Source organism: Rhinopithecus bieti, unplaced genomic scaffold (assembly GCF_001698545.2).
Source record: "Rhinopithecus bieti isolate Rb0 unplaced genomic scaffold, ASM169854v2 scaffold_39951, whole genome shotgun sequence".
In the NCBI taxonomy this organism is placed as follows: domain Eukaryota; kingdom Metazoa; phylum Chordata; class Mammalia; order Primates; family Cercopithecidae; genus Rhinopithecus; species Rhinopithecus bieti.
In genome coordinates, this window is record NW_016816406.1 from 449,961 (window position 1) to 476,896 (window position 26,936).

At 37.5% G+C, this 26,936-nt stretch overlaps 1 protein-coding gene across 3 annotated transcripts; it reads right to left on the minus strand.

Annotated features, from left to right (window-relative positions):
• Positions 1 to 421: 421 nt before the first annotated feature.
• CLEC2D (C-type lectin domain family 2 member D) lies at positions 422 to 25,418 on the minus strand. 3 transcript variants are annotated; one of them, XM_017854836.1, is made up of 5 exons: positions 14,760 to 14,852; positions 14,017 to 14,127; positions 7,312 to 7,496; positions 2,520 to 2,623; positions 422 to 694 (listed from the first exon to the last, which is right to left on the minus strand). In XM_017854836.1, exons 1-5 carry the CDS (start codon positions 14,767 to 14,769, stop codon positions 556 to 558), a joined length of 549 nt encoding a protein of 182 aa, XP_017710325.1. In that variant the 5' UTR covers positions 14,770 to 14,852; the 3' UTR covers positions 422 to 555. The 3 variants fall into 3 exon arrangements, with proteins under 3 accessions (XP_017710325.1, XP_017710328.1, XP_017710326.1); XM_017854837.1 differs by lacking the exon at positions 14,760 to 14,852 and adding an exon at positions 25,310 to 25,418 and having other exon boundaries at positions 487 to 694; XM_017854839.1 differs by lacking the exons at positions 14,017 to 14,127; positions 14,760 to 14,852 and adding an exon at positions 25,310 to 25,404.
• Between the last annotated feature and the right edge of the window lie 1,518 nt (positions 25,419 to 26,936).

Sequence of the window (26,936 nt, forward strand, 5' to 3'; positions counted from 1 at the left end):
GATAAGTATGTGAGATGATGAAATGTTAATTAGTTTGATTTAATCATTCCATAGGGCACACATGTATCAGAACATCACATTTTATTCCATAATATTTTATGATTTTGATTTGTATTTTCCCAGTTATTAGCGACATTGAGTACATTTTCATATACCTGTTAGTATAAGAAATAAATTATTGCCGGGTGCAGTGGCTCACGCCTGTAATCCCAGCACTTTGGGAGGCCGAGGCAGTGGATCACGAGGTCAGGAGATCAAGACCATCCTGGCTAAGACGGTGAAACCTGTCTCTACTAAAAATACAAAAAGTTAGCAGGGCATGATGGTGGGCACCTGTAGTCCCTTGTACGCAGGAGGCTGAGGCAGGAGAGTGGCGTGAACCCAGGAGACAGAGCTTGCAGTGAGCCGAAATAGTGACACTGGATTCCAGCCTGGGTGACAGAGTGAGATTCCATCTCAACAACAACAAAAAATAAATACAATTTAAAAAAATAAAGTATTTGCTCATTCTAAAATGGGAAAATTGGGTTATCAGTTCCAATGTGCTTCTAAAGATTAGTTGGGGCTTTGCTGTAACATCTGGACATAGGTATCTGGTTTGGAACAAATCCACTTCCTCTCTGTGTAGTACCTGGCACTACTGGCACCTTTGTCATTCAAATAGGCACACTCTCCTGCTCCCAGGATAGGAAACCTGCAAGAGAAGAAGCAGAATCAGTGTGTCACTGAACATGTCTTCAAAAGCAGAGAGAAAGAAGATGAGAAAGTGAGAAAACTAACATTCATTCAACCTCTAAAAATAATGTTGCTTTTCCTTGTGTCGCGGTGACTAATTAGTCAGTGGGCTTTGCTTAGCAGGAGATGTTATAAATCAACTATCGGAATAGTGCAAAGTCCTGAATCAAACCTATTTCATGTCTGTAAGTGTAATATTCTTTCTAGTACATCCAAAGCCTTAGCTGGCTGATGGGAGAAGTCTGATACCTGTTTTCTTTTACACCATTTCCCAACATTTTGCTTCCTTAAATAACTGAAGACTCAGCAGCTATATCTAAAAACCATGCTTGATTTTATTCCTCCGACTTCCCTGTTTGTTTTAGTACTGAAACTGCAGTGCTATGTAGCTGAGTTTAGATGACTTGGCACAGATAGTTTAGGTCAGCATTTGGATTATAAATTTCTCCTCTTTACTCATTGGCATCACTATCATCTATTATATGATTTGCTAACTGTTGAAACATGCTAGACCTTAATCATATAATATTTCACATTTCTTTAAGTGATGAGCAGTTTCCAACAACTGGTTAGTTAACAATATATTTGATCCTTAAAATATTTTGAGAGGCCAGGCATGGTGGCTCACACCGGTAATTCCAACATTTTGGGAGGCCGAGATGGGAGGATTGCTTGAGCTCAGGAGTTAAAGATCAGCCCAGGCAACATAGTTAGACCTCATCTCTGAAAAAAAAAAAAAAAAAAAAAAAGCCATGCAAGGTGGCACACACCTGTAGTCCCAGCTACTCAGGAGGCTGAGGTGAGAGACTCACTTGGGCCAGGGAAGTCGAGGCTGCAGTGAGCCATGATGGTACTACTGCACTCCAGCCTGGGTAGCAGAGTGAAACCCTGTCTCTCAAAAATACAAACAACCAAAAAAACGTTTTGAGAATTAGGTAGAGAAAATTTACTACTTCCGTATTGTAAAATAGGAAATAAAAGTTAATTCTAGATATTTAGAAAGCAGTCACAACGTGCTGGGCAGTGTAGATACAGCAATGTATAAATGTACGTGTTCTCTGATTTCTAAAACTTACCATCCTATCCAAGGTCAAAAGCTAATGAGAAAAAACTCATTTCAAACCTGCCAATGTCAAGTTTGGGGCTCTTCTTATTAAATAAAGTTATATTTCCAATATTGATGAATGTATTATAATAAAGTAGCTTTTCAAAACTGTCTCATCTCTCAGACAAACGTTGAGTGAAATTGTGTGAATCCAATTTTCCAGCATTATCTCAAATATTTTAGTAATCTAAAGATCCTATAAATACACAATTGAGATTAAATTTTCTAGTGCCAAACTTTACCCATTTACAAATTTTAAAACCATCATCTTATTTTAAATAATAGGTATAATTGCTGTCACTCATAATCTTTCTCTGATACATCAAAACCTCTGTTCCTCACATCAACCCTGTGAAATCAGGAGGACAAGTGCAATTTAATTTTGTTGTGGAAGTCAGGAACAGACTTAAAGATACTGTATAGTTTGCTCGAAATGAAAGTGTTTGAAAATGACGAGATAAGCCTGGAGCCAAGTTCACAGTCAGTCTACCTCACCATGACAGGTGTTGGATTCATTTGAGGAACTTGTGAAACCTTTGCAACATACAAGTTGGCACCATCTTCTTTTATGACTAATCTTAAAATGAGAATTTTTAAAGCATGTAACTAGAGAATACTTTAGATTTAATGCAAAGTAAATTCAAATACAAATATTACTGCCAGATTTTTCAGAACTTACTGTCTTGTCCATTCAGTACCATTTATCCATTTCCATTGTTGGCCTTGTTCTCTGCTCAGCCCAATCCAGTGATCAGAGGGGCCTTTATATCTCAACAGGAAATTCTTTCAGAAAACACAGAGGTGATAGTCATTAATCTAACATAACCCATCCTCTCCCAGAAATGTTGCTGCTATGCTATATTCTTAACTACTCATAATTTTCTTCGTTTTTATTTTGTATTGTTTAGTAGCACACACAGAATAGGTATGCTATATTATACATATCAAAAGAAGATAATTTAAAACTGAGACAAATTGTTGATAATTTGGTTACTTTTGTTTCTGTATAGTACTCCTTTGTATGACTCTTCCCCAATTTATCTATTATACTATTGGTTGACACCAGGGTTTTATCAAGTTTGGAATGTATGCTACTATGACATTCTTGTCACTTGTCCTAGAATAGAATTTTTAGGTCCCAGGATATGCTTTTTGTCAACTTTAAGAAATGACACTAGGCCAGGCACCTGTAATCCCAGCACTTTAGGAGGCCGAGGTGGGCGGATCACCTGAGGCCAAGAGTTTGAGACTAGCCTTGGCCAACATGGTGAAGCCCCCTCTCTATTAAAAAAATACAAAAATTAGCTGGGCATGATGGCACACACCTATAATCCCAGCTATTTGGGAGGCTGAGGTGTGAGAATCATTTGAACCTGGGAGACAAAAGTTGTAGTGAGTCAAGATCATACCACTGCACTCCAGCCTGGGCAATAGAGTGAGATTCTGTCTCAAAAAGAAAGAAAGAAATGACACCTAAACTAATGTAAGTGTACCAAATTATCCTCACAGCAGCAGTGTAGGCTGGTTTCCTTTGCTGTGTTTGCTTGTCAACATGTACTGTCCTTTTTATGATTACAAGTTCTGAATTTTAATGCAATTAAATATATAAACAATTTCCTTTATTAGTCATAAACTTAGGGACTTATTAGGTAACTCTTTTACTCTTTCAAATTGTAAAGATGACTTTTATTTTTGCTTTACTTTTTTTAGTTCCTTACAGTGTACAGTTAGACTATGGATTTGAGACCTTTCTTCCTTTTTAGTTATCTGTTCACAGCTATAAATTTCCCTCTTAGAACTATGTTTGCTGTATACCATAAATGTGCTATTTGTATTTTTACTTCATTTGTCTCAAGGTATTTTCTCAAGTCCCTTGTGATTTCTTCTTTGACCACTGGCTGTTTAAGAGTGGGTTTTTTCATTTCTACAGATGCGTGACTTTTCCGGTTTTTCTAGTTATCGATTTCTAACTTCATTCCATTGTAACTGCAAAAGATACTTTTTATGACTTCAAACTTTTCAAATGTATTAATTTTTTAAGGTTTTGTGGCCTAGCATATGGTCTATTTTGAAGAATGTTCCATGTGCACTTGAGAAGAATGAGTATTCTGCTCTTGCTGGGTAGTCTCTTCTGTATATGCCCGTTAGGGGTAATTGGTTTATAGTGTTGTTCAAATTTTCGATTTCCATATTGATATTCTGTCTAGTTGTTTAATCTCATATTGAAAGTGGAATGTTTCATCCTCCAACTTTTCATAGAACCGTTTGTTTCTCCCTTAAATTATAGCAATTATTGCTTCATATATTTTGGGGCTGTGTTAGTAAGTACATATATTTTATGACTGATAATTACTTTACTATGTCAAACTTTTTATCAATGCATAATGCCCTTCTTTGTCTCTTGTAAAATTTTTTACCTTAGTTTATTTTGTCTGACAAAAATATTGCCACTCAACACTATTTTGGTTACTACTGTTTGTATGGAATATCTTTCTAAGTCCTTTTACTTTCAACTTCTTTGTGTCCCTGAATCTAAGGCAACTCTCTTGTAGACAGCATATAGATGAGTCTTGTTTTTCTTTTTAATTCATTTTGGTTTTTAGCCAACTTGTCAGTCTCGGCCCTTTACTAGGATGGGTTCATCCTTTTTTATTTAATGTGATTACTAAAACAAGGTTTACTTTTGCCATTTAATCATTTGTTTTCTCTATATCTTATATGTCTTTGTTTCTCAAGTTGTCTGTTACTGACATTTTTTGTATTTAATTGATTTTTTATAGTGTATTGTTTTTCTTTTTTCCTTTTCTGTATATTTTTGGTAATTTTATTCGTGGTTACCTTGAGAATTATAATTAGCATCTTAAACTTGTAACAATATAATTTCATAATATCAACATAGCTTCAATAACTATGCAAACATTTTGATCCTATATGTCTTCTTCCCTCCTGCTTCATAAGATTGTCACAGATTGCATCTTTATACATTATATGACCACTCTCATAGATTTATAATTTTTATTCATTTGCCTATGCAATTATAGATAAATATAAATACAGAAAGCTATAAATAGGAGAAGTTATAAACTACACGACACATATAGTAATTCTGGGTTTTATATTTACCTCTACTGTTACCTTTATGAATATTCTTTATTTTGGGGGCTCTGAATTGCTTTCTAGTGTTCTTTCAGTTCAGCCTCAAAGGTTTCCTTTAGCATTTTTTGAAGCACATGTCTACTGGTAATAAAATCCCTTAATTATTGGTTATCTGAAAATGTGTTATTTTTTCCTTCATTCTTGAAGGACAGCTTTGCTATATATAGAATGCATGGTTGGCAGTTTTATTTTTTTTTTTTCAGACATTTAAATATGCCATTCTACTGCCTTCTGATCTCCATGGTTTCTCAGAGAAAATTAGCTATTAATTTTATTCAGGGTCTTATGTAAATGATGAGTTGCTTCATTCTTGCTGCTTTCAAAATTCTCTCTTTGGATGTTGTCAACTTGACTATAATTTGTCTCAATGTAGATCTCTTTAAGTTTACCCTTTTGGAGTTCATTGAGCCTCTTGGATGTATATATTTGTGTATTTCCCCAGATTTTGGAAAGTTTTGTTCATTATTGCTTTAAGTGTATTTTTCTGCTTCTCTTTCTCTTCTCTTTCTTGGATTTTTACAGTGCATATCTTGGTATGTTTGCTCATGTCCTACAGGTTTCTTAGAATCTGTTTGTCTTCATTCTTTTTCTTTGTTTTTCTTAGTCTGGATTGTTTCAGTTGTCTTAGTTTCAAGTTTTCTGATCTCTTACTTCTCAAATCTGCTGTTGAACTTCTTCAGTGAATTTTTAAATTGTTTTTAAATTTCAGTCATTGTACTTTTCAGCTCTGGAATTTTTGCTTAGTTCTTTTTTACAATTTCTACCTTTATATTTATATTCTAATTTTGTTCATTTATTATGTTTTGGGTTTCCTTTAGCTTTTTGTCTAGTTTCCTTTAGCTCATTGGTTATACTTAAGACTGCTGATTTAACATTCTTGACCCATATTTTTAATATTTGGGCCTCTTCAGGGATAGTTTCTGTCAGATTACTTTTTTTTTCCTGTGAATGAATCATACTTTTCTTTGCATGTTTTGTATTTTTTTTTTTTTGAGAACTGGACATTATGAGTGCTATGTTGTGGTAACTCTGGTAGCTTAATTCTTTTGCTTTTCAGGGATTGTCGAATCTTGGTTGTTGTGGTTCAGAGTCATTTGGTCATGATTTTTCCCAACTATTTTTATTCACTGTTGTGCATGGTCATTGAAATCTCTGTTCTGTTATCTCTGCAGTCAGCCAGTTATCTAACAAAAATTGTCTTAAATGCCTGCTTCCCAAATCAAGGAAAAACATGTACTATTTATTAAAATCCTTTGGAAGCCACTTCAGCTGATGAGGACTGATGCAATGATAGCCTACTTCTGTGTCTGCCCCTTAGCATTCAAAGGCAGAAATCAGCAATAACCCGATATTTGGAGAAAAATATTCTTATTGTCCACCCTGGCAGCAGGAATTCATTACAGGAACATGGGCAGCAGTTCCCATGGTTCCCTGCAATAATGGGGTGTGGAAAATAGTTATTATTGAGTGGAAACGCTGAAATTCACTGGCATTAACCAAAATTTATCATCCTTTTTATCAAACTCTTCCCTTGATGCTTCCAGTGTTTAACTAGACTCAAGAATTCCAAAATAGTTACTTCAGCCAGTTTTTGATAGTTTAATAGTTTTCTTAGTGGAGGAACAGATTTCTGTAGCTTTTTAGTCTACCATCCTCTCTGACATCATTCTTGCTTGACTTATTGTTTTTATTTTATTATTTTTTTGAGACAGAGTCTCACTCTGTCACCCAGACTGGAGTACAGTAGCGTGATCTTGGCTAAATGCAGCCTCCACCTCCCAGGTTCAAGCAATTCTCCTGGCTCAGCCTCCTGAGTAGTTGGAAGGTGTGTGCCACCATGCCCAGCTAATTTTTGTATTTTTTAGTTGAGATGGGGTTTCACCATGTTGGCCAGGCTGGTCTCAAACTCCTGACCTCAAGTGATCCACCCGCCTTGGCCTCCCAAAGTGCTGGGGTTACAGGCATGTGTTGCTGCTCCTGGCCTTGTTTGATTTATTTTGAAACAATGTTGCTAACTTCTTACACATTTAAAATTGTGTTTTTACCAGTACTTTTCTAATCCTTATTTGCACAGTTCTGGCTCAGCGTCAAAGAAGGCTCTGGCTTGCTTGCCCTCTGGGCCCGTTCCTGCCATGAATGTTAAGGTAATTTTAGATGGTTCACTGTAAAATGTAATACATGCTAGGTTACTCTTTTCTTATACAAAAAAAAAAAAATGTAAGGCAGATGTCTAAACCAACCTCAGATAATTTCACAGGAAAAAACATCCTTGGTAAGGCCTGAATCTTTGATTCTGACCAGAACTATTTTCTTACCAGTTCCTGGAAGCTTTCAACCTGAGCAAGATCAGCATCTTGTGAGTCACAAAACCTCTGACTTGATGTCCAGTTCTTGGTATCATCAGAAAAATAGAAACACTTTCTTTGAAAACCAATCCAGCTTTCTGGGCATGCAGCTTGAAGACATACTGATGACTTTTGATGGCAGTTAGCGTTTATTGCTGAAAATAAAATAAAAATAAATAAAATTAAAAGACAAAATAAAATAAAATAAAATTTACACTTTTATATCATATTGTATAAATTACCAAGTGCTAATATACTTTCTGACACTCTCATTAAGTATTAAATGTATTATTTTCATTTTTCAAATGAGAAATATGATGCTAAATATAATTGTATACACTACACAGCAAAAGGCAAAACTGAGATTCAAGCTCATGCCTGCAGCAGGGGGTGAGCTGAAAAAGGAATTAGTAACTTAAGCGTGCTCTGGGCCATGTGTCTATTGGGCTTTCAACAGTGTTACCCTTTCTTAAAATATTAGATACATGAATGATAACATTTGATCAGCTTTGGAGAACAGATAGTTCTCCAAGTGCTCTAGATCAGGGGTCCCCAAACCCTAGGCCATGGATCAGTACTGGTCCATGGCAAGTCAGGAAGCAGGCCGTACAGCAGGAGGTAAGCAGTGAATGAGTGAGTGAAGCTTCAGCTGTATTTACAGCCACTCCCCATCACTCATTACCTCCTGAGCTCCTCCTCCCGTCAGATCAGCAGTGGCATTAGATTCTCATAGGAGTGAAAACCCTGTTGGGAACTGCTCATGTGAGGAATCTAGGTTGTGGGCTCCTGGTGAGAATCTAATGTCTGATGATCTGTTACTATCTCCCATCACTCACAGATGGTACCATCTACTTTCAGAAAAACAAGCTCAGGGCTCCCACTGATTCTACATTATGTTGAGTTGTATAATTATTTTACTATATATTATTACACAATGTAACAATAATGGAAATAAAGGGCACAATAAAAGAAATGCACTTAAATTATCCCCAAACCATTCTTTGACCCCAGTCTATGAAAACGTTGTCTTTCACAAAACTGGTCCCTCGTGCCAAAAAGGTTGGGGACTGCTGCTCTAGATGACTTAGTAAAATGAAGGGCAGGACATAGACACCTCATGTGAATAAGGTTTCTTGATGTGAAAAGGCCTCATATATGTCTAAATACTATCATAAATATGAAATAAGTTGTTGTACAGTGAGCTTCCTTCCACTAAGGAGATTTAGTGAGGTTTTCTACACTTTGAAGGCAGCAATACCTCACGGACAGGCTTTTCTGAACCACTTCTTATACAATCAGGAGAAATGCTCTCTTCATGTGGGATCTAAAGCAATGAATGTTTCTCCAGAGAGTTGTCACTGAGCCCCTAGTAGCTGACTGTTCATCTTCTGTTATATGATCCCCTTCTCCCTTCAACTCAACAGTTCTGCAAGTGTCTATGATAGACCAGAATGCTGGGTATTCATAGAATCATTACTATCAATTGGCATCATTATCCTTGGATTTGGCTCTTATGAGATGAGAAATCATGCTTGGTTATGAATAATAACTGGTGTAATCTGAATGTCAAATCATAACACCAGGCAAACATGTATTGTACCTGGTTTGGTATCACAAACTAGGTACCAAATTATAACTATTATAATGTAATTCCTTGAACCAGACCATAAGGCAGGATGACTTTCCCCAAATCTGTGCATCTTTGTTGTGTTATCACTGCTCCTGTATCAACCAATTTAAAGAAAATGACCAGATCAGAGAGGGCAAGACGGCTGATTAGGAACAGCTCCAGTCTGCAGCTCCCAGTGAGACCGATGCAGAAGGCAGGTGATTTCTGCATTTCCAACTGAGGTACCCAGATCATCTCACTGGGACTGGTTACACAGTGGGTACAGCCCACGGAGGGCAAGCAGAAGCAGGGTGGGGCGTCGCTTCACCCAGGAAGCACAACGGATGGGGGAGCTCCCTCTCCTAGCCAAGAGAAGCCATGAGCGACTGTGCTGTGAGGGAAGGTGCTATCTGGCCCAGACGCTATACTTTTCCCACGGTTTTTGCAACCCACAGACCAGGAGATTCCCTAGAGTGCCTACACCAGAGAACCCTGGGTTTCAAGCACAAAACTGGGCAGCCGTTTGGGCAGTCACCGAACTAGCTGCAGGAGTTTTTTTTTTTTCAATGCCCCAGTGGTGCCTGGAACCCGCTGAGACAGAACCATTCACTCTGCTGGAAAAGGGACTGAAGCCAGGGAGCCAAGTGGTCTTGCTCAGTGGGTCCAACCCCCACAGAGCCCAGCAAGCTAAGATCCACTGACTGGAAATTCTTGCTGCCCGCACAGCAGTCTGAAGTGGACCCCGGATGCTCAAGTTTGGTGAGGGGAGGAGCATCCGCCATTACTGAGGCTTGAGTAGGCAGTTTTCTCCTCACAGTGTAAACAAAGCCCCCCGGGGAAGTTCGGACTGGGCGGAGCCCACCACAGTGCAGCAAAGCTACTGCAGCCAGACTGCCTCTTTAGATTCCTTCTCTCTGGGCAGGACATCTCTGAAAGAAAGGCAGCAGCCCCAGTCAGGGGCTTATAGATAAAACTCTTATCTCCCTGGGACAGAGCACCTGGGGGAAAGGGTGGCTGTGGTCGTGGCTTCAGCAGACTTAAACATTACTGCCAGCCACCTCTGAAAAGAGCCATGGATCTCCCAGCACAGAGCTCGAGCTTTTCTAAGGGAAAGACTGCCTTCTCAAGTGGGTCCCTGACCCCCGTGCCTCCTGACTGGGAGATACCTCCTACCAGGGGTTGATAGGCACCTCATACAGGAGAGTTCAGCTGGCATCTGGTGGCTGCCCCTCTGGGATGAAGCTTCCAAAGGAAGGAGCAGGTAGCAATCTTTGCTTTTCTGCAGCCTTTGCTGGCGATACCCAGGCAAAGAAGAAATGGATAAATTCCTGGACACATACACCCTCCCAAGACTAAACAAGGAAGAAACTGAATTCCTGAATAGACCAATAACATGTTCTGAAATTGAGGCAGTAATTAATAGCCTACCCAACCAAAAAAATCCCAGGTCCAGACAGATTCAGAGCCAAATTCTACCAGAGGTGTGAACAGGAGCTGGTACCATTCCTTCTGAAATTATTCCAAACAATAGAAAAAGAGAAAATTCTCCCTAACTCATTATATGAGACCAGCATCATCCTGATACCAAAACCTAGCAGAGATACAACAAAAAGAGATAATTTTAGAACAATATCCCTGATGAACATCGTTGCCAATTCTTCAATAAAATACTGGCCAACTGAATCCAGCAGCACATCTAAAAGCTTATCCAATCAAGTCAGCTTCATCCCTGGGATGAAAGGCTAGCTCAATATATGTAAATTAATAAATGTAATCCATTACATAAACAGAATGAATGACAAAAACCACATGATTATCTTAATAGACACAGAAAAGGCCTTTTATAAAATTCAACACCCCTTCATGCAAAAAACACTCAATAGACTAGGTATTGATAGAACATATCTTAAAATAATAAGAGCTATTTATGACAAACTCATAGCAAATATCATACTGAGTGGCCAAAAGCTGGAAGCATTCACTTTGTAAACTGGCACAAGGCAAGTATGCCCTCTCTCACCACTCCTATTCAACATAGTATTGGAAGTTCTGGTCAGGGCAATCAGGTAAAAGAAAGAAACAAAATGTATATGTATTCAATAGGAAGAAAGGAAGTCAAATTGTCTCTGTTTGTAGATGACATAATTGTATATTTAGAAAACCCCATCACCTCATCCCCAAAACTTCTTAAGCTGATAAGAAAATTGAGCAAATTCTTAGGATACCAAATCAATGTGCAAAAATCACAAGCACTGCCATACCCCAATAACAGACAAACAGAGAGCCAAATCATGAGTGAACTTTCATTCACAATTGTTACTAAGAGAATAAAATACCTAAGAATACAACTTACAAGAGATGTGAAGGACCTCTTCAAGGAGAACTACAAACCACTGCTCAAGGAAATAAGAGATGACACAAACAAATGGAAAATCATTCCATGCTCATGGATAGGAAGAATCAATATTATGAAAATGGTCATACATCCCAAAGTAATTTATAGATTCATTGCTATTCGCATCAAGCTATCAATGACTTTCTTCACAGAATTTAAAACAAAAAACTACTTTAAATTTCATATGGAACCTAAAAAGAGCCTGTATACTAAGACAATCCTAAGCAAAAAGAACAAAGCTGGAGGTATCACGCTACCTGACTTCAAACTATACTACAAGGCTACAGTAATCAAAACAGCATGGTACTGGTACCAAAACAGATATATTGACCAATGGAACATCACAGAGGTCTCAGAAATAACACCACACATCTACAACCATCTGATCTTTGACAAACCTGACAAAAACAAGCAATGAAGAAAGGATTCCCTATTTAATAAATGGTGCTGGGAAAACTGGCTAGCCATATGTAGAAAGCTGAAACTGGATCCCTTCCTTACACGTTATACAAAAATTAATTCAAGATGGATTAAAGACTTAGATGTTAGACCTAAAACTGTAAAACCCCTAGAAGAAAACCTAGGCAATACCATTCAGGACATAGGCATGGGCAAGGACTTCAAGACTAAAACACCAAAAGCAATGGCAACAAAAGCCAAAATTGACAAATGGGATCTAATTTAACTAAAGAGCACAGCAAAAAAAAAAAANGCAACGTTTTTACACTGTTGATGGGAGTGTAAATTAGCTCAACCGTTGTGGAAGACAGCATGGCGATTCCCCAAGGATCTAGAACCAGAAATACCATTTGACCCAGCAATCCCATTACTGAGTATGTAGTCAAAAGATTATAAATTATTCTACTATAAAGACACATGCTCATATATGTTTATTGCAGCACTATTCACAATAGCAAAGACTTGGAACCAATCCAAATGCTCATCCGTGATAGACTGGATAAAGAAAGTATGGCACATATACACCATGGAATTCTATGCAGCCATGAAGAAGAATGAGTTCATATTCTTTGCAGGGAGACTAATGAAACTGGAAACCATCATTCTCATCAAACTAACACAGGAACAGAAAAGCAAACACTGCAGGTTCTCACTCACACGTGGGAAGTGAACAATGAGAACACATGGATGCAGGGAGGGGAACATCACACATTGGGGCCTGTTGAGGGTTGTGGGGGAACAGGAAGGATAGCATTAGGATAAATACCTAATATAGATGACAGGTTAATGGGTGCATCAAACCACCATGGCACGTGTATACCTATGTAACAAACCTGCAGGTTCTGCACATTTATCCCAGAACTTAAGGTATAATTTTAAAAAAAGTCAGAGACCAGAGCTATAACTGCAAAGCTCTATTAGGAATTTCTAGAACTAAAGCCAATCTAAATAACCAATCTAAATGGGGAAATACCACATCTGAATAGTTTACTAGCAATCTAAATGTCAAATAAAACATAAAAATGATACAAAGTAATAAATAATAACACATTTTAAAAAAGAAAGAAAGAAAATGACCAGATTAATAGATAGCTCCAGCTATTGGCTCCACACAAGAAATCATTTCTAGTCAAAGTGCTAGCTGAAAGGAAGAGAAACACATAATGGATAATAAAGGGAAACAGTCATAAGTGTCAATTTCATATGCTTACTGTAAAAAAAGGGCTATAAATTTAAATTATATTTTAGAATAAATTCCCTTGATTAATATTGAGGTATCTACAGACTACAAAAATTGTCTCCTTCCAGTTTTTTCTTTCTTAAATAGTTATAATTAGTTGGCTTAAATCTCTGAAATAAAAAAAAAATTTTGCTTCATAAATGTATAAAGTATATTATCTGTGGTTTCAAAATGGCAAAAGATAATAAGCAAAAGATTCACAAATGAATAGGAATTATCTAGAACATGGAGTGTTCCAAGTATTGCTGACTCTAAGTTATGTAAGCAGTATTTGAAGGGTCTCTCTGAAATTACTTCAGAATCCAATAATGGGGGTAGATTTTAGGTTGATACGTAGAGGGGCTTGAGGTTTGGGGAAAGTGTTTTTGTAGTTTTCTATGTCTCAGCTTGGTTTATATTAGATGCAATGCAAGCATGTTTTGAGGTACAAGATAATTTTTATAGCTAAATTGCTTTTAGGGTACAATCACTAAAAGGAGTTTGTTTTCTAGGGAGATGGGCTACATATGCTAAAAAAAACAAGGGCCAGAACATGCTCAAATAGCTAGGAAGAAAGACCAGGCTGCCTGTGATGTTATATAGCCACTTAGTAGTTTTGTATACTTTAAACCATCCATTTTGCTATTTTTCATGAAACAAGGTTGTTGTCGAGGTAAAATTAACTATGTCCCTAGATTGGATAAGGGACTATTTTTCAGTTTACTATTTTTTAAATTTTGCATCAATATTCTTAAGGAATAGTGGTCTGTCTTCTACCTTCTGAAGATTCTGATCATCTCACTAAACTTGGAATAATGTGAACCCTATTTACATAATTAAAATTTTGATGCCACTTAAAAGCTATTGGAGTTTAACTCAATTGGTGAGACAATATATTAAAAGCTGTAAAGAATAACAAAATTATTTAGATTCTTTCTCTTCTTTTTACAAGTATAATTCTCTCTAGATGAATGAAGATTGCAGTTCACTTACCGCTTAAAGCAACAACCATTCCACACACTATGATTGTCAGAAACATGATTAAGAAAAATAAGGGCCAAATTAAGGTAGCTTTACTAGAATGCTCTTTTGAATGCCGATAACCTGGAAAAAAATTATTGAAAAACATTTTAGCAATTAAATACATACATAATACTGCCAGAAGTATTAACCACCAAAATGTTATTTTTATTTAATTCCTTCCCTTTTCACTAGAGGATGCAAATGACCTGTCATCTTATGAACTTACTATTCTATCTCTACAGTTTAATCATTTTCGAAAATTAAAAGAATTGATTTTTAACTTTCCAGCTACCATATTCAGGTTACCCTTTCAATTGGAGAGACTCATGTCAACCAAACCACAGGAATGAAATCAACATCCAAATCGTTGGAAATTCAACATAGCAAATTATTCTGATTCCTGTCTAAAATGTAAAGAAATATTTTAAACGATATGAATAGGAGATCTATTGATTAAAATAGACTTAAAAGGCATTGTTTTGGAGGAAAAAAGGCAAAACTGAAATGATAAAGTGATTATGGTAGAGGTCAAATTAGTTTTATTCTTGGAAGGATAGGAGAGTGAATAGTTAAGAATACATAGAGGGCCTCTGAGCCACATAACAAGGATCTTTCTCAGACAATGTTAGTAGTTGTATTAGTCCATCCTCAATGCTATGAAGAACTGCCCGAGACTGGATAATTTAAAAAGGAAAGAAGTTTAATTGACTCACAGTTCTGCATGGCTGGGGAGGTCTCAGGAAACTTACAATAATGGTGAAAGAAGAAGCAAATATGTTTTTCTTCACGTGGCACCAGGAGAGAGAAGTGTGTAACAAAGGGGTAAAAGCCCCTTATAAAACCATCAGATCTCATGAAAACTCACTCACTATCACGAGAACAGCATGAGGGTAACCACCTCCATGATTCAGTTATCTCCCATTGGGTCCCTCCCATGACAAGTGGGGATTATGAGAACTACAATTCAAGATGAGATTTGGGTGAAGACACAGCTAGGCCATATCAGTAGGTCAACAAAGGCATTTATCTTACAGTAATTAATCAAGCTACATATTTGTATTATATAATTTCCTGTATCTGTGTTATATTTCAAAATGTCTTACGTTATCTAAAACCTCTTACAAAGTGTATTATTGGAACCCTGTTCTGACACAATCTCTTGCATACAATTCACACTTCTAGTTAATTTATCTAGATTTGTCCTTAGCTAAATAGGCATATTTTTCTCTAACATTCCCCCCAACACTAGAGACATTAGCAAGCTTTACATTGATGTTTCCCAAGATATTTGTCTTAATCAACAGATTTTAGTTTTTAGCAGTTTAAGTTGACAGAAATACTGAATGAAAAATATAGAGTTCACATATGCCCCTGTACCCCTTTATAAAATATTTAAGAAATCATAAGAGAATCCAGAGGAAAATAAATTCTTCATGGAGAGAAACAAAGATAAAAATGACGTTTACATTCTCCTCAAAAACCATGCAAGTAAGAAGACAGTGGAAACAAATATTTAAAGTATTAAGAGAAAAAAAACCTTATCAACTTAGAATTCTTTAGCCTAAAAAATTCTTCAAAATCAATGACAAACAAATACTACCTCAGACAAACATTGAGATAACTTGTTGCCAGTAGACCTGTCTTATGTCAAAAAACAAAAAAAAGGTAAATGCAATTATTTTAAACGGAAAGAGAATTATACAGGTTAGAAACATAAATTATATGAAAAGGAAGAATATAGAAAATAAGTGAAGGTAAAATAAAACTATTTATTTTCTTATTCTGAATTGATCTAACAAATGACCATTTGTTCAAAATAATAATAGTAGCAATATATTTAATTATGTGTGCTTATATATATATCTTTATATATATTTATATGCTTATGTATTCTTAGATGTAAATAAAATAAATAACAGAAATGACACATGCAATAAAAGCAGGGAATTAGTATTTTTTTATTAGAAGATGCTCATAGTACCTGTGAAATGGTATAGTATTATTTGAAAGCAAACTTATGTTAGTTGTGAATGTATATTGCAAACACTAGGGTAACCACTAAAATCACATTTTTTAAAGTATAATTGATATACCAAGAATGAGGAAAAAAATGGAACTTTATAAATGCTAAGTTAAAAATTAAACATGCAGGGAAAAAAATGGAAGACAAGGCAGGGTGTGGTAGCTTACACTCATAATCCCAACCCTTTCGGACACTGAGGCAGGAGGATCATTTGAGGCCAGAAGCTCAAGACCAGACTGGGAGACATAGCAAGACTCTGTCTCTACAAAAATTAAATAAAAATTAGCCAGGCTTTGTGGCATATGCCTGTAATACCAGGTACTCAGGGCTTAGGTGGTAGAATCACTTGGGCCTAGGATTTCAAGGGTACAGGGAGCTATAATTACACCATCACTCTCCAGCCTAATGAACAGAATGAGACTCTGTCTATGAAGAGAATGAAAAATGAAATAGAAACAAAGAACGAAGGCAAAAAATAGAAAACAGAAAGAAATATGGTAGATATTGAATCCACCTATGTTAACAATCACTTTAATATCAATGATCTAAATGCACCAGTTAAAAATCAGAGATTAAACTATATGATATCTGCAGGAAATGCACTTTAAATATAAAGACACACGAACTAAAAGGAAATGGATTGTAAATATATATATATGTATATATATCATACTGGTACAAACAAAAGAAAGCAGGAGAAGCTATACAAATTTCAAACAGAGCAAACCTCAAAGCAAGGAAATTTATCAGGAATGATGAAAATTATTGCATAATGGTATAAGAATTAGTTTTCCAAGAAACTATGTTATGTTTCCACATAACAAACCTAAATGTGCATGCATCTAACAAGAGAGTATTTAACTACATGAGGCAAAAATTAACAGAACTGCAAGGAGAAATCAATGAATTCATTATCCTAGTTGGAGATTTCAACAACACTCTACTGGAAATGCACAGATCCAGCAGGGTACAGCGGCTCATGCCTGTAATCTCAGCACCTTGGGAAGCCAAAAAGGCTGGATTATTTGATCTCAGGAGTTCAAGACCAACCTGAGCAATGTGATAAAACTCTGTCTCTACAAAAAGACAAAAATGAGCCAAGTGTGGTGGTGTGTGCCGGTATTCCCAGTTACTCAGGAGACTGAGATGGGAGGATTGCTTGAACCCGGGAAGCAGTGGTTGAAATGAGATGAGACTGCACTACTGCACTCCAGCCTGGGTGACAGAGCGAGACTCTGTCTCAAAAACAACAAAATAAAAAAATATATAAAAATAAAAGAAAGAAAGAAAGAAATGCTCAGATCCGGCAGGGAGAAAATCAGTAGAACTTAGGTGAACTCAGCAACATCATCAATCAACTGAATATCATTGACATCTATAGACTACTTTGTCCAACAACAGCAGAATATACACTCTCAAGATTACATGGAATAGTCACCATAATAGACCACCTTCTGGGCCATAAAACATACCCTAGCAAATTTAACAAAATAGAAATCATACAGTGTCTGCTCTCAGACCACAATGTAAATAAATTAGTCAATAACAAAGAAAAGTTTTAAATCCCACTAATCTCCACAAACGTGGTGATTAAACAATATGTTTCTAAACAACATATGGGTCAAGGGAGAAATCACAACAGAAATTTTAAAATACTTCAACTAAATGAAAATGAAAATACAGCTTAACAAAATTTGTGGGATGCAGTAAAAACATTGTTTAAAGAGAAATTGATAGCATTGAATGCATCTATTAGAAAAAATAAAGATCTAAAATTAATTAGCTAAGTTTACACCTTAGGAAACTAGAAATAGAAGAGCAAATCAGGTACAAAGTAAACAGAAGAAAAGAAATAATTAGAGCAGAAATTAAAAAATGGGACATTAATAGAAAAAGTTATCACAACCAAAAACTAGGTTTTGAAAGATTAAAAATAATGCATAAGGCTCTAGCCTGGCTGATTAAGAAGAAAAGAGGAAGGACACAAATTACCTATATCAGAAATAAATAAGCAGCTATTACTACAGATCCCATGGATGCTAAAATGGACAGTTCTATGTCCACAGAGAGGATCAGTCACTTGAGAGACATAATTTCTCTAAACTCATACATGGAGAAATAGATGACCTAAATATGTTTACATTTGTTACAGAGGTTATATACAGAAGACCTTCCAAAACAGAAAGCACCATGTCAAGATGGACTCGCTGGTAAATTCAACCAAACATTTAAGGAAAAAATTATACCAATTCTCTATAATTTGTTTTAGAAGTCAGAGCAGAGAGACTACTTCTTAACTCATTCCATGAGGCCAGCTTTATTGTAATAGGAAAATCAGATTAAGACATTACAGGAAAAGAAAACTATGGGCCACTATACCCCATGAACATAGATGCAAAACCTCAACAAAACTTTAGCAAATCCAATCCAATGATGTATAAAAAGAATTATACACTGTGATGAAGTGAAATTTATTTCAGCTACTTAAGGCAAGTTCAGCATTCAAAAATCAATTAATGTTATCCATAACATTAACAAGCTAAAAAAACACTTGATTATATCAATATATACAAAAAAATTTAACAAAATTCAATAGCCATTTGTGATAAAAACTCTCAGTAAACAAAATTCAACATGGATTTGTGACAAAAACTCTCAGTAAACTAGAAACAGGGAAGAACTTCTTCACCTTAATAAAGAATATCTACAATAATCTACAGCTAACATCCTCAAGTATGGTGAAAAACTTGAAGTTTTCCCACTAAGATCAAGAACAAGGCAAAGATGTCCCTCTTGCCAATGCTTTACAACATTGTTCTGGAAGTGCTAGATAACACAGTAAGACAAGAAAAGGAAATAAAGGAAATAAAAGGTATACAGATGAGAAAGTAAGAAATAAAACTGTATTTCTCTGCAGATGACATAATCATCCATGTAGAAAATCCTGAAGAATTGAAAATTCTGGGAACTGATATGCAAGGTTATTGATATGTAAGGTTGTAGAATGCATGGCTAATATACAAAAGTCAATCACTTTTCTATATGCCAGAAATAAACAAATGGACTTTTATTTGAGAACACAGTGCCATACACATTAGCATTCAAAAAATAAACTACTTAGGTATAAATCTAACAAAATATGTACAAAATCTATATGTGGAAAACTACAAACTGATGAATGAAATCAAAGTAGAACTAAATAAATGGAGAAGTATTTTATGTTCATGGAGAGAAAGACTCAACATTGCCAAGATATCAATTCTTCCCAGCTTAATCTACAGATTAAATGCAATGATAATAATAATCTCAGCAAGTTATTGTGCAAATATCAACAAACTGATTCTAAAGTTAGTATAGATAGGCAAAAGACCCAGAAAAGCAAACACATTATTGAAGGAAATAAGCAAAGTTAAACAACTGATACTACCTGACTTCATGATTTACTCTGAAGCTACAGTAATCAAGACAATTTGGTATTTGTTAAAGAACAGACAAAAAAGGCCTAGCGCAGTGGTTCACTCCTGTAATCCCAGCACTTTGGGAGGCCAAGGCGGGCAGATCACGAGGTCAGGAGATTGAGACTATCCTGGCTAACATGGTGAAACCCCGTCTCTACTAAAATACAAAATTAGCTGGGGTGGTGGTGGGCATCTGTAGTCCCACCTACTCAGGAGGCTGAGGCAGGAGAATGGCGTGAACCCAGGAGGCAGAGCTTGCAGTGAGCCGAGGTCGCGCCACGGTGCTCCAGCCTGGGTGACAGAGCAAGACTTTGTCTCTTAAAAAAAAAAAAAAGAATAGACAAATATATTAATGAAAAAGGATAGAAAGCAGAGAAGTAGACTAAAAATAAATAGACCCAGATAAATATAGTCAACTGATCTTTGATAAAGGAGCAAAAGCAATACAATTAAGAAAAGATAGTCTTTTCAACAAATGATGCTGAACAACTAGACACTCACATACAAATAAATGAATCTAGGCCCAGATTTTGCCTTTTTCCCAAAAATAAATCAAAATGTATCATAGCCCTAAATGTAAAACACAAAACTGTAAAACTCATAGAAGATAATGTAAGAGAAAGCCTAGATAACTTTGGGTATGGTGATGACTTTTTAGATATAATACCAAAGGCACAATCCATGAAAGAACTGATAAACTGGACTTCATTAAAACTAAAAACTTTTGATCTGCAAAAGACATAATCAAAATAATGAGATGACAAATTATTAATACCATATGTCCTTTGAGAATTGCAAGTTAAAACAATGAGATATCATTACATATTACTTAAGTGTTACATTAAAACACTAACAATATCAAATGCTGGCAAGGATGTGGAGCAACCAGAAGTCTCATGCATTACTGGTAAGAAAGGTAAATGCTACAGCCACTTTGGCAGTTTCTTACAAAAGAAAACACACTTGACGGGAGGGGCCAAATGGCCAAATAGAAACAGCTGTGGTCTGAAGCGCCCAGTAAGATGAATGTGGAAGGCAGGTGAATTCTGCATCTCCATCTGAGGTACCAAGTTCATCTCATTGGGCAGCTGGTGCAACCCACAGAAAGCAAGGAGAAAGCAGGTGGGGTGTGACTTTACCCAGGAGTTGCCCAGGGCAGGGAGACCTGCCTCCCTGAGGTAACGGAAGTGGGGAGGGTCTGTCCTACCCACCAGGGGTACTATGCTTCTCCCACAGATTTTTGCAATCTGCAGATCAGAAGATTCCCTCATGAGCCTACACCACCAGGGCCCTAGGTCTCAAGCACAAACCTGGGCAAACCAATGACAGCCACTCCCATTGGTGGCTGTTTAGGCAGGCCCTGAGCTGCAGGATTTTTACATGCTCCAGTGGTGCATGGAACTCCAGTGAGGCAGAACCATCCAGTTCCATGGAAAGGGGGCCGAAGCCAAGGAGGAGAGCCCAGCAGTCTCAATCAGTGGGTCCTACTCCCGTGGATCCCTGCAAGCTAAGACCCACTGACTTGAGATCCCTGCTGCCAGCAGAGTAGTCTGGAGTGTGCCTGGAATGACCAAGTTCCTGCGGGGAGGGGTGATCACCATTAGTTGGTGGTTTGCCCCTGACAGTGCAAAGGAGCCTGAGAGGTTTGGACCGGGCCAAATTTCCCACAGTGCAGCAAAGCGCTGTGGCAGGTTGTGGCCAGACTGCCTCTTTAGGTGGGACCCTGAGCCATCCCTCCTCACCAGGCGGGCCATTCCTGCAAGCATTCCAGCAGCTCCAGTCAGGGGCTTACAGACAGAACTCTCATCTCCCTGAGTCAGAGTACCTGAGGGGAGAGGCAGTTTCAGATTCAGTGGACTTAATCTTTCCTGCTGGCTCTGAAGAGACCAGATGAACCGGGTGAGTGGGATTCCCCCAGCACAGCACACCAGTTCTGCTAAGGGAACATCAGACTCTCTACATAAGCGGTTCCTTGATCCTGTGCCTCCTGACTGGGTGAAACTTCCCAACAAGGGTCACCAGACACCTCATACAGAAGCGTTCTGGCTGGCATCAGGCCAGTGTCCCTCTTGGGTGAAACTTCTGAAGGAAGTAGCAGGCAGCCATCTGCTGTTCTGCAGCCTCCACTGATGATACCCAGGTGAACAGGGTCTGGAGTGGATCCCCAGCAAACTGCAGCAGATCTGCAGCAGAAAGGCTGACTGTTAGAAGATAAACAAACCAACAGAAAGTAACAAAAACAACATCGACAAAAAAGACTCCAGAAAAACCCCATTCAAAGGTCATCAGCCTCAAAGATCAAAGGTGGATAAATCCACAAAGATGAGGAAAAAACAATGCAAAAACGCTGAAAATTCCAAAAGCCAGAATGCCTCTTCGCTTTCAAATGATCGCGACACTTCTCCAGTGAGGGCATAGAACAAGGCTGAAGCTGAGATGGATGAACTGACAGAAGTAGGCTTCAGAAAGTAGGTAATAGTGAATTTCGCTGAGCTACAGCATTATGTTCTAACCCAATGCAAAGAAGCTAAGAAGCATGATAAAAGATTACAGGAGCTGTTAACCAGAATAACCAGTTTAGCAAGAGCATAAATGACCTGATGGAGCTGAAAAACACAGCACGAGAACATCATGATGCAAACACAAGTATCAATAGCCGAATTGACCAAGCAGAAGAGAAAATACCAGAGCTTAAAGACTATCTTGCTGAAATAAGGCAGAGAGACAAGACTAGAGAAAAAAGAATGAAAAGGAATGAACAAAACCTCCAAGAACTACGGGACTATGTAAAAAGACTGAACCTACCACTGATTGGAGTACTTGAAAGACACAGGGAGGATGGAACCAAGTTGGAAAACACACTTCAGGATATAACCCAGGAGAACTTCCCCAACTTAGCAAGACAGGCCAACATTCAAATTCAGGAAATCCAGAGAACCCCAGTAAGATACTTCATGAGAAGATCAACCCCAAGATACATAATCATCAGATACTCTAAGGTCAAAATGGAAGAAAAAATATGAAGGGCAGTCAGGGAGACAGGTCAGGTCACTGACAAAGGGAAGCCCATCAGACTATGAATTTTGAGTGACTGAAATATGCCAGTGTAGGTTTATTAATTGTAATAAATGTACTGCTGGTGAAGAATGTTGATGTTAGAGACTGCTATGGTTTGAATGCGTCTCCAAAGTTCATGTGTTAGTCACTTAGTCCCCAATGCAATAGCGTTGAGAGGTGGGCCCTTTAAGAGGGAATCAGGTCATAATGTCCTTATAAAAGGAGTGGGTTTACTATCGTGAAAGTGGATTTGTTATAAAAGCAAGTTTGGTGCCTCTTGCTCTCTCTCTTTCTTACGCATGTGCTCTCCTGCCCTTCCAAATTCTGCCATGGGATGATGGGGCAAAAAGGCCCTCACCAGATGTGTCTCTCAGTCTTGAACTTTCCAGCCTTCAGAACTATGAGTCAATAGATTTTGCTCATTATAAATTACCCAGTCTCGGGTATTCTGTAATAGCAGCACAAAACAGGCTAAGACAGAGTCTATGTATGTGTGGCAACAAGGAGAAAATGAAAAACAAATAACAACCAAAAAACTATTTTTCTCACAATTTTGCTGTGATCCCAAAATGGCTCTAAAATATGGTCTTTAAATCAAAAAAAGAGCAAAAGGAAAAACGATATACTAGCAGCAGATCTTACAAGAATATCCAAATTTAAAGAACCATCAAACCAGTGGTGAATTTAAATTTCCCTCCTCTAATATCACTGCCCTGAACTTAATACAGCCAGAAACATGGAATTGAGCATCTGTCAGCATAAAAATAGAGAGGGCTCCAGGAGAAGCACTAGAGGTATGGTCTGAGGAACAGAAAAGCAAACTCCTGCCTCAAATAGAGTATGAAAATACCACATTTATTTTTTCTCCCTCTCTCTTGTCTACACTGTCATGTGCCTCAAACCTCAGGCAATCTGATGATGGTAGTGGAAACTACAGCAACATGCAATAGCCAAAACCTTGAGAAAGGTCAATCCTCAGCCAGGCGCGGTGGCCCACGCCTGTAATCCCAGCGCTTTGGGAGGCCGAGGCAGGCGGATCAGGAAGTCAGGAGATGGAGACCATCCTGGATAACACGGTGAAACCCCGTCTCTACTAAAAATACAAAAGATTAGCCGGGCAAGGTGGCGGGCGCCTGTAGTCCCAGCTACTCGGGAGGCTGAGGCAGGAGAATGACGTGAACCCAGGAGGCGGAGCTTGCAGTGAACCGAGATCGCGCCACTGCACTCCAGCCTGGGCCACAGAGCGAGACTCCGTCTCAGAAATAAAAAGAAAAGAAAAGTCAATCCTCTCCATTCAGTAGAGTTGTGGCTCCATGAGAGTGGGGCCAAACCTCTTGCTTTTTTTTCTTCTTTCTCGCTGTCCTTCTGCCACATGAGTTTAAAGATGCAGAAATGACTGCAGAAGTGTATGGTTCATCAGAATAAAAGGAGCCCTGCGTTTCATGGAGGATGGAAAGGAGAAGCCCCTGGGAACCTGAAAGTACTGGTCAGATGGTGAAGAGGGAGAAACATTAGAAAGAGATCCATGAACATTATTTATAAACTCCTGGATTCACCTGCCCGTCAACTTATGCATGCCTAGATGTGTTTCTAATTGGCATACTAAAGATGTTAAGACCCGAGCTAATGAATACAGCATTGCGCAGTTGCCAATTTCACCCCGGGTTGAGGCATATATCTGAATAGCTCTACAAAGGCTTTCAGAATGGAACTGACATTGGAACCAGATCCCACAGATTGTCTTCATCCCACCAGTGTGATTGCTTACTAAAACAATAGTATCAACATTCTCCAAAATTTAAATAAGATCCAGTCTAACTAAATATTCATTCAAAAGTTCAAATTACAGTGCAATATTACACAGCATATGAAGAACCATGAAATTGTAAACTTCCGTGGGGAAAGACAGCACAAGCCAAGGAGGGACATGATAGAGATATTGGAACTATCTGACAAATACTTCAAAGCAGTTGGTATAAAATGCTCAAAATACTCAATGAATGAAGAAACAAATGAAGTCATTTAACAACATTTAGAGTTCATCTTTTTCCCCATCTGAATTACCTTTTCTCTAAATTGATTACCTTTTAAGATGGGAGGAAAAAAACTCCAAACTTTTAAGTCCTGAGTTATAAAACCTTGATTTTCTCTAACTGTGGCAAAAGACATTTTTTTCCACTTACTAAATCATCATATAAAGCTTTTCACTTACTAAGTCATCATATAAATCATCATATAAAGCTATATATATATATATATATATTTCCAGCCCATCCAAATGCCCCACTAAGTTTTTACTTCAACCTTTGTTTACTTTTTTGATTTGTAAATGTCCTTTACATTCTATTTTCTACCTTTTCTCTCTTATGAGCTTCCATGGTAGGTTTTCTACCTATGTAATAATGATAATATCTTGTATCTGAGTAACACTTTAGAGTTTGTATAGGTTTTTTTAGTGAAATTCACTATTTTTATTTTCAATCATAAACTTAACCTTATCTCATTGTCTTACATGTTTCATTGTTCCCTCTCCTTAGTTGTTACAACTGGGAATATAAATATATGCATATTTCACATGAATTATAAGCCAATTTATAGACTCCCACATTCCATCTCTTATCCTTGAAAACTTCTTACTGAATCAGTACCTTACCTGTGTGAGCCCATCACTACCACTACCTTCCCATTCCAGTCCTCACATTTACTCTACATCCCAGCTTTTTACCTGGGTTTGCAGGCAATTCGGAGGGTGCAATGTCTTTCTCCACATTGTTACTGTCATGCATTTTGCCTCCAGTTACCATGAGTGATCTAAACCACAGTCTATTTTTTCAACCCCAGGAGTGATTCAAAACAAAACAAAACCAAAAAAAGCCCAACGACCAAAATGTGTCAGTGTGTAACCGCCCCTGTAACTCAGAATTTCAAGCCTTTAAGTTAGATATAGCTAGAGGAACAAATGAAACATAAATTATTTCAAAAATCAGCTCATCACAACTGAATACACTGGTGTTTGTAAGAATTTAAAAGAAAAAAAGTTGAAGCTACTTCTCCAACAGTATTTTGGTTACAAAAGAAACTAATGCTTGATAACTTAAAATTTTTTGACTGTTAAAAAAACTATAATTGTATTTTATGTGGTACAAAGCAATATCATGATAGAAAATAAGAATTTATTGAAAGGAAGGAGTTGACTCTCAGAGGAAATGAATGTTAGGTGAGTAAAGACAACAGCAATTTTCAACTCAAATTAAAATTCATTCCCAAGAGTTTATGTTCATTCAAAAAATATCTTGTTTTCAATGTCTGCAAGATATTTTGGGAAGTTGCTGCTATGGCTGCTACAACAACATTTCAAAAACGGGCCTGAACAGTGTGCAGCTTCTGTGCTCCCTCTGGAATAATCCAAGAGCACAGAGGCTCTTTAGCAGCAGGAGCTTCTTGTCAGATGTGTTGATTTCTTGTATCTAAATGCTGGTAAGGGCACTTTTTACTAAAATATAGTTTATAGTAATGTGCACAAATCATAAGCGTACAACTAAACACATTCATTAAAAATATAACATGTAACAAGTACCTAAATGAAGTATATCTTAAAACCACATAAAACAATACCAACACCCTATGTGCCCTACTCATGTCCTGCAATGCTCGTTACCCCAAATATAATCTCTGTCTTAACTCTGACGACATAAATTGATTTTCCCTGTTTTTTGAATTCTATACAGTAGTCCCCCCTTACCTGTGAGAAATAAGTTCCAGATTGGACAGCTATTGCCTTAATCAAATAGAAACGAAGTTGAGTTAGGGCTGAGTTCCAGTTTCTGTACGATTCTATCTATCTTTTTCTTTACTACTTCATCCTTTCTAGTTTTTCCTAGGACCTATGATAAAGCCTTCTAGTAATTCCATCTGAGAACCTGCTTTTGATCAAAGCTGCTTCTCTTTGTTGGAAGTTGAATTTGGTTTTGTCTCCTAAACAACATGTGATTGCCAAAAGTTGAAGTCTGTTTTTCACACTGTTCTTCCTAACCTCTTTTCCTGTGAAATTTAACAATTTGAAAATCGCTTGAGAGAAAAATTTTTCTCATCTCTTTGACCCTCTCTCCTCTTTGGGATTATGGCCCTTCAAGTGCTTTAGGAAGAGATTTTTCTGTCCCCGCAAAAAATGCCTGGTGTCCACTGCCTTCTCCCCAGAATCTCAGGATCTGACCCACTGCCAAGATGCCCCTAAGAGAAGGGTGGCTCCTGGAATGCTGACTCACTTCTCCGTGGCCCCTTTCCAGAATCTTTGTTCCCCCTCCGGTTGCCTTGAACACTCTCTAATAATCTTAATGAAATCCTTTTTCTTC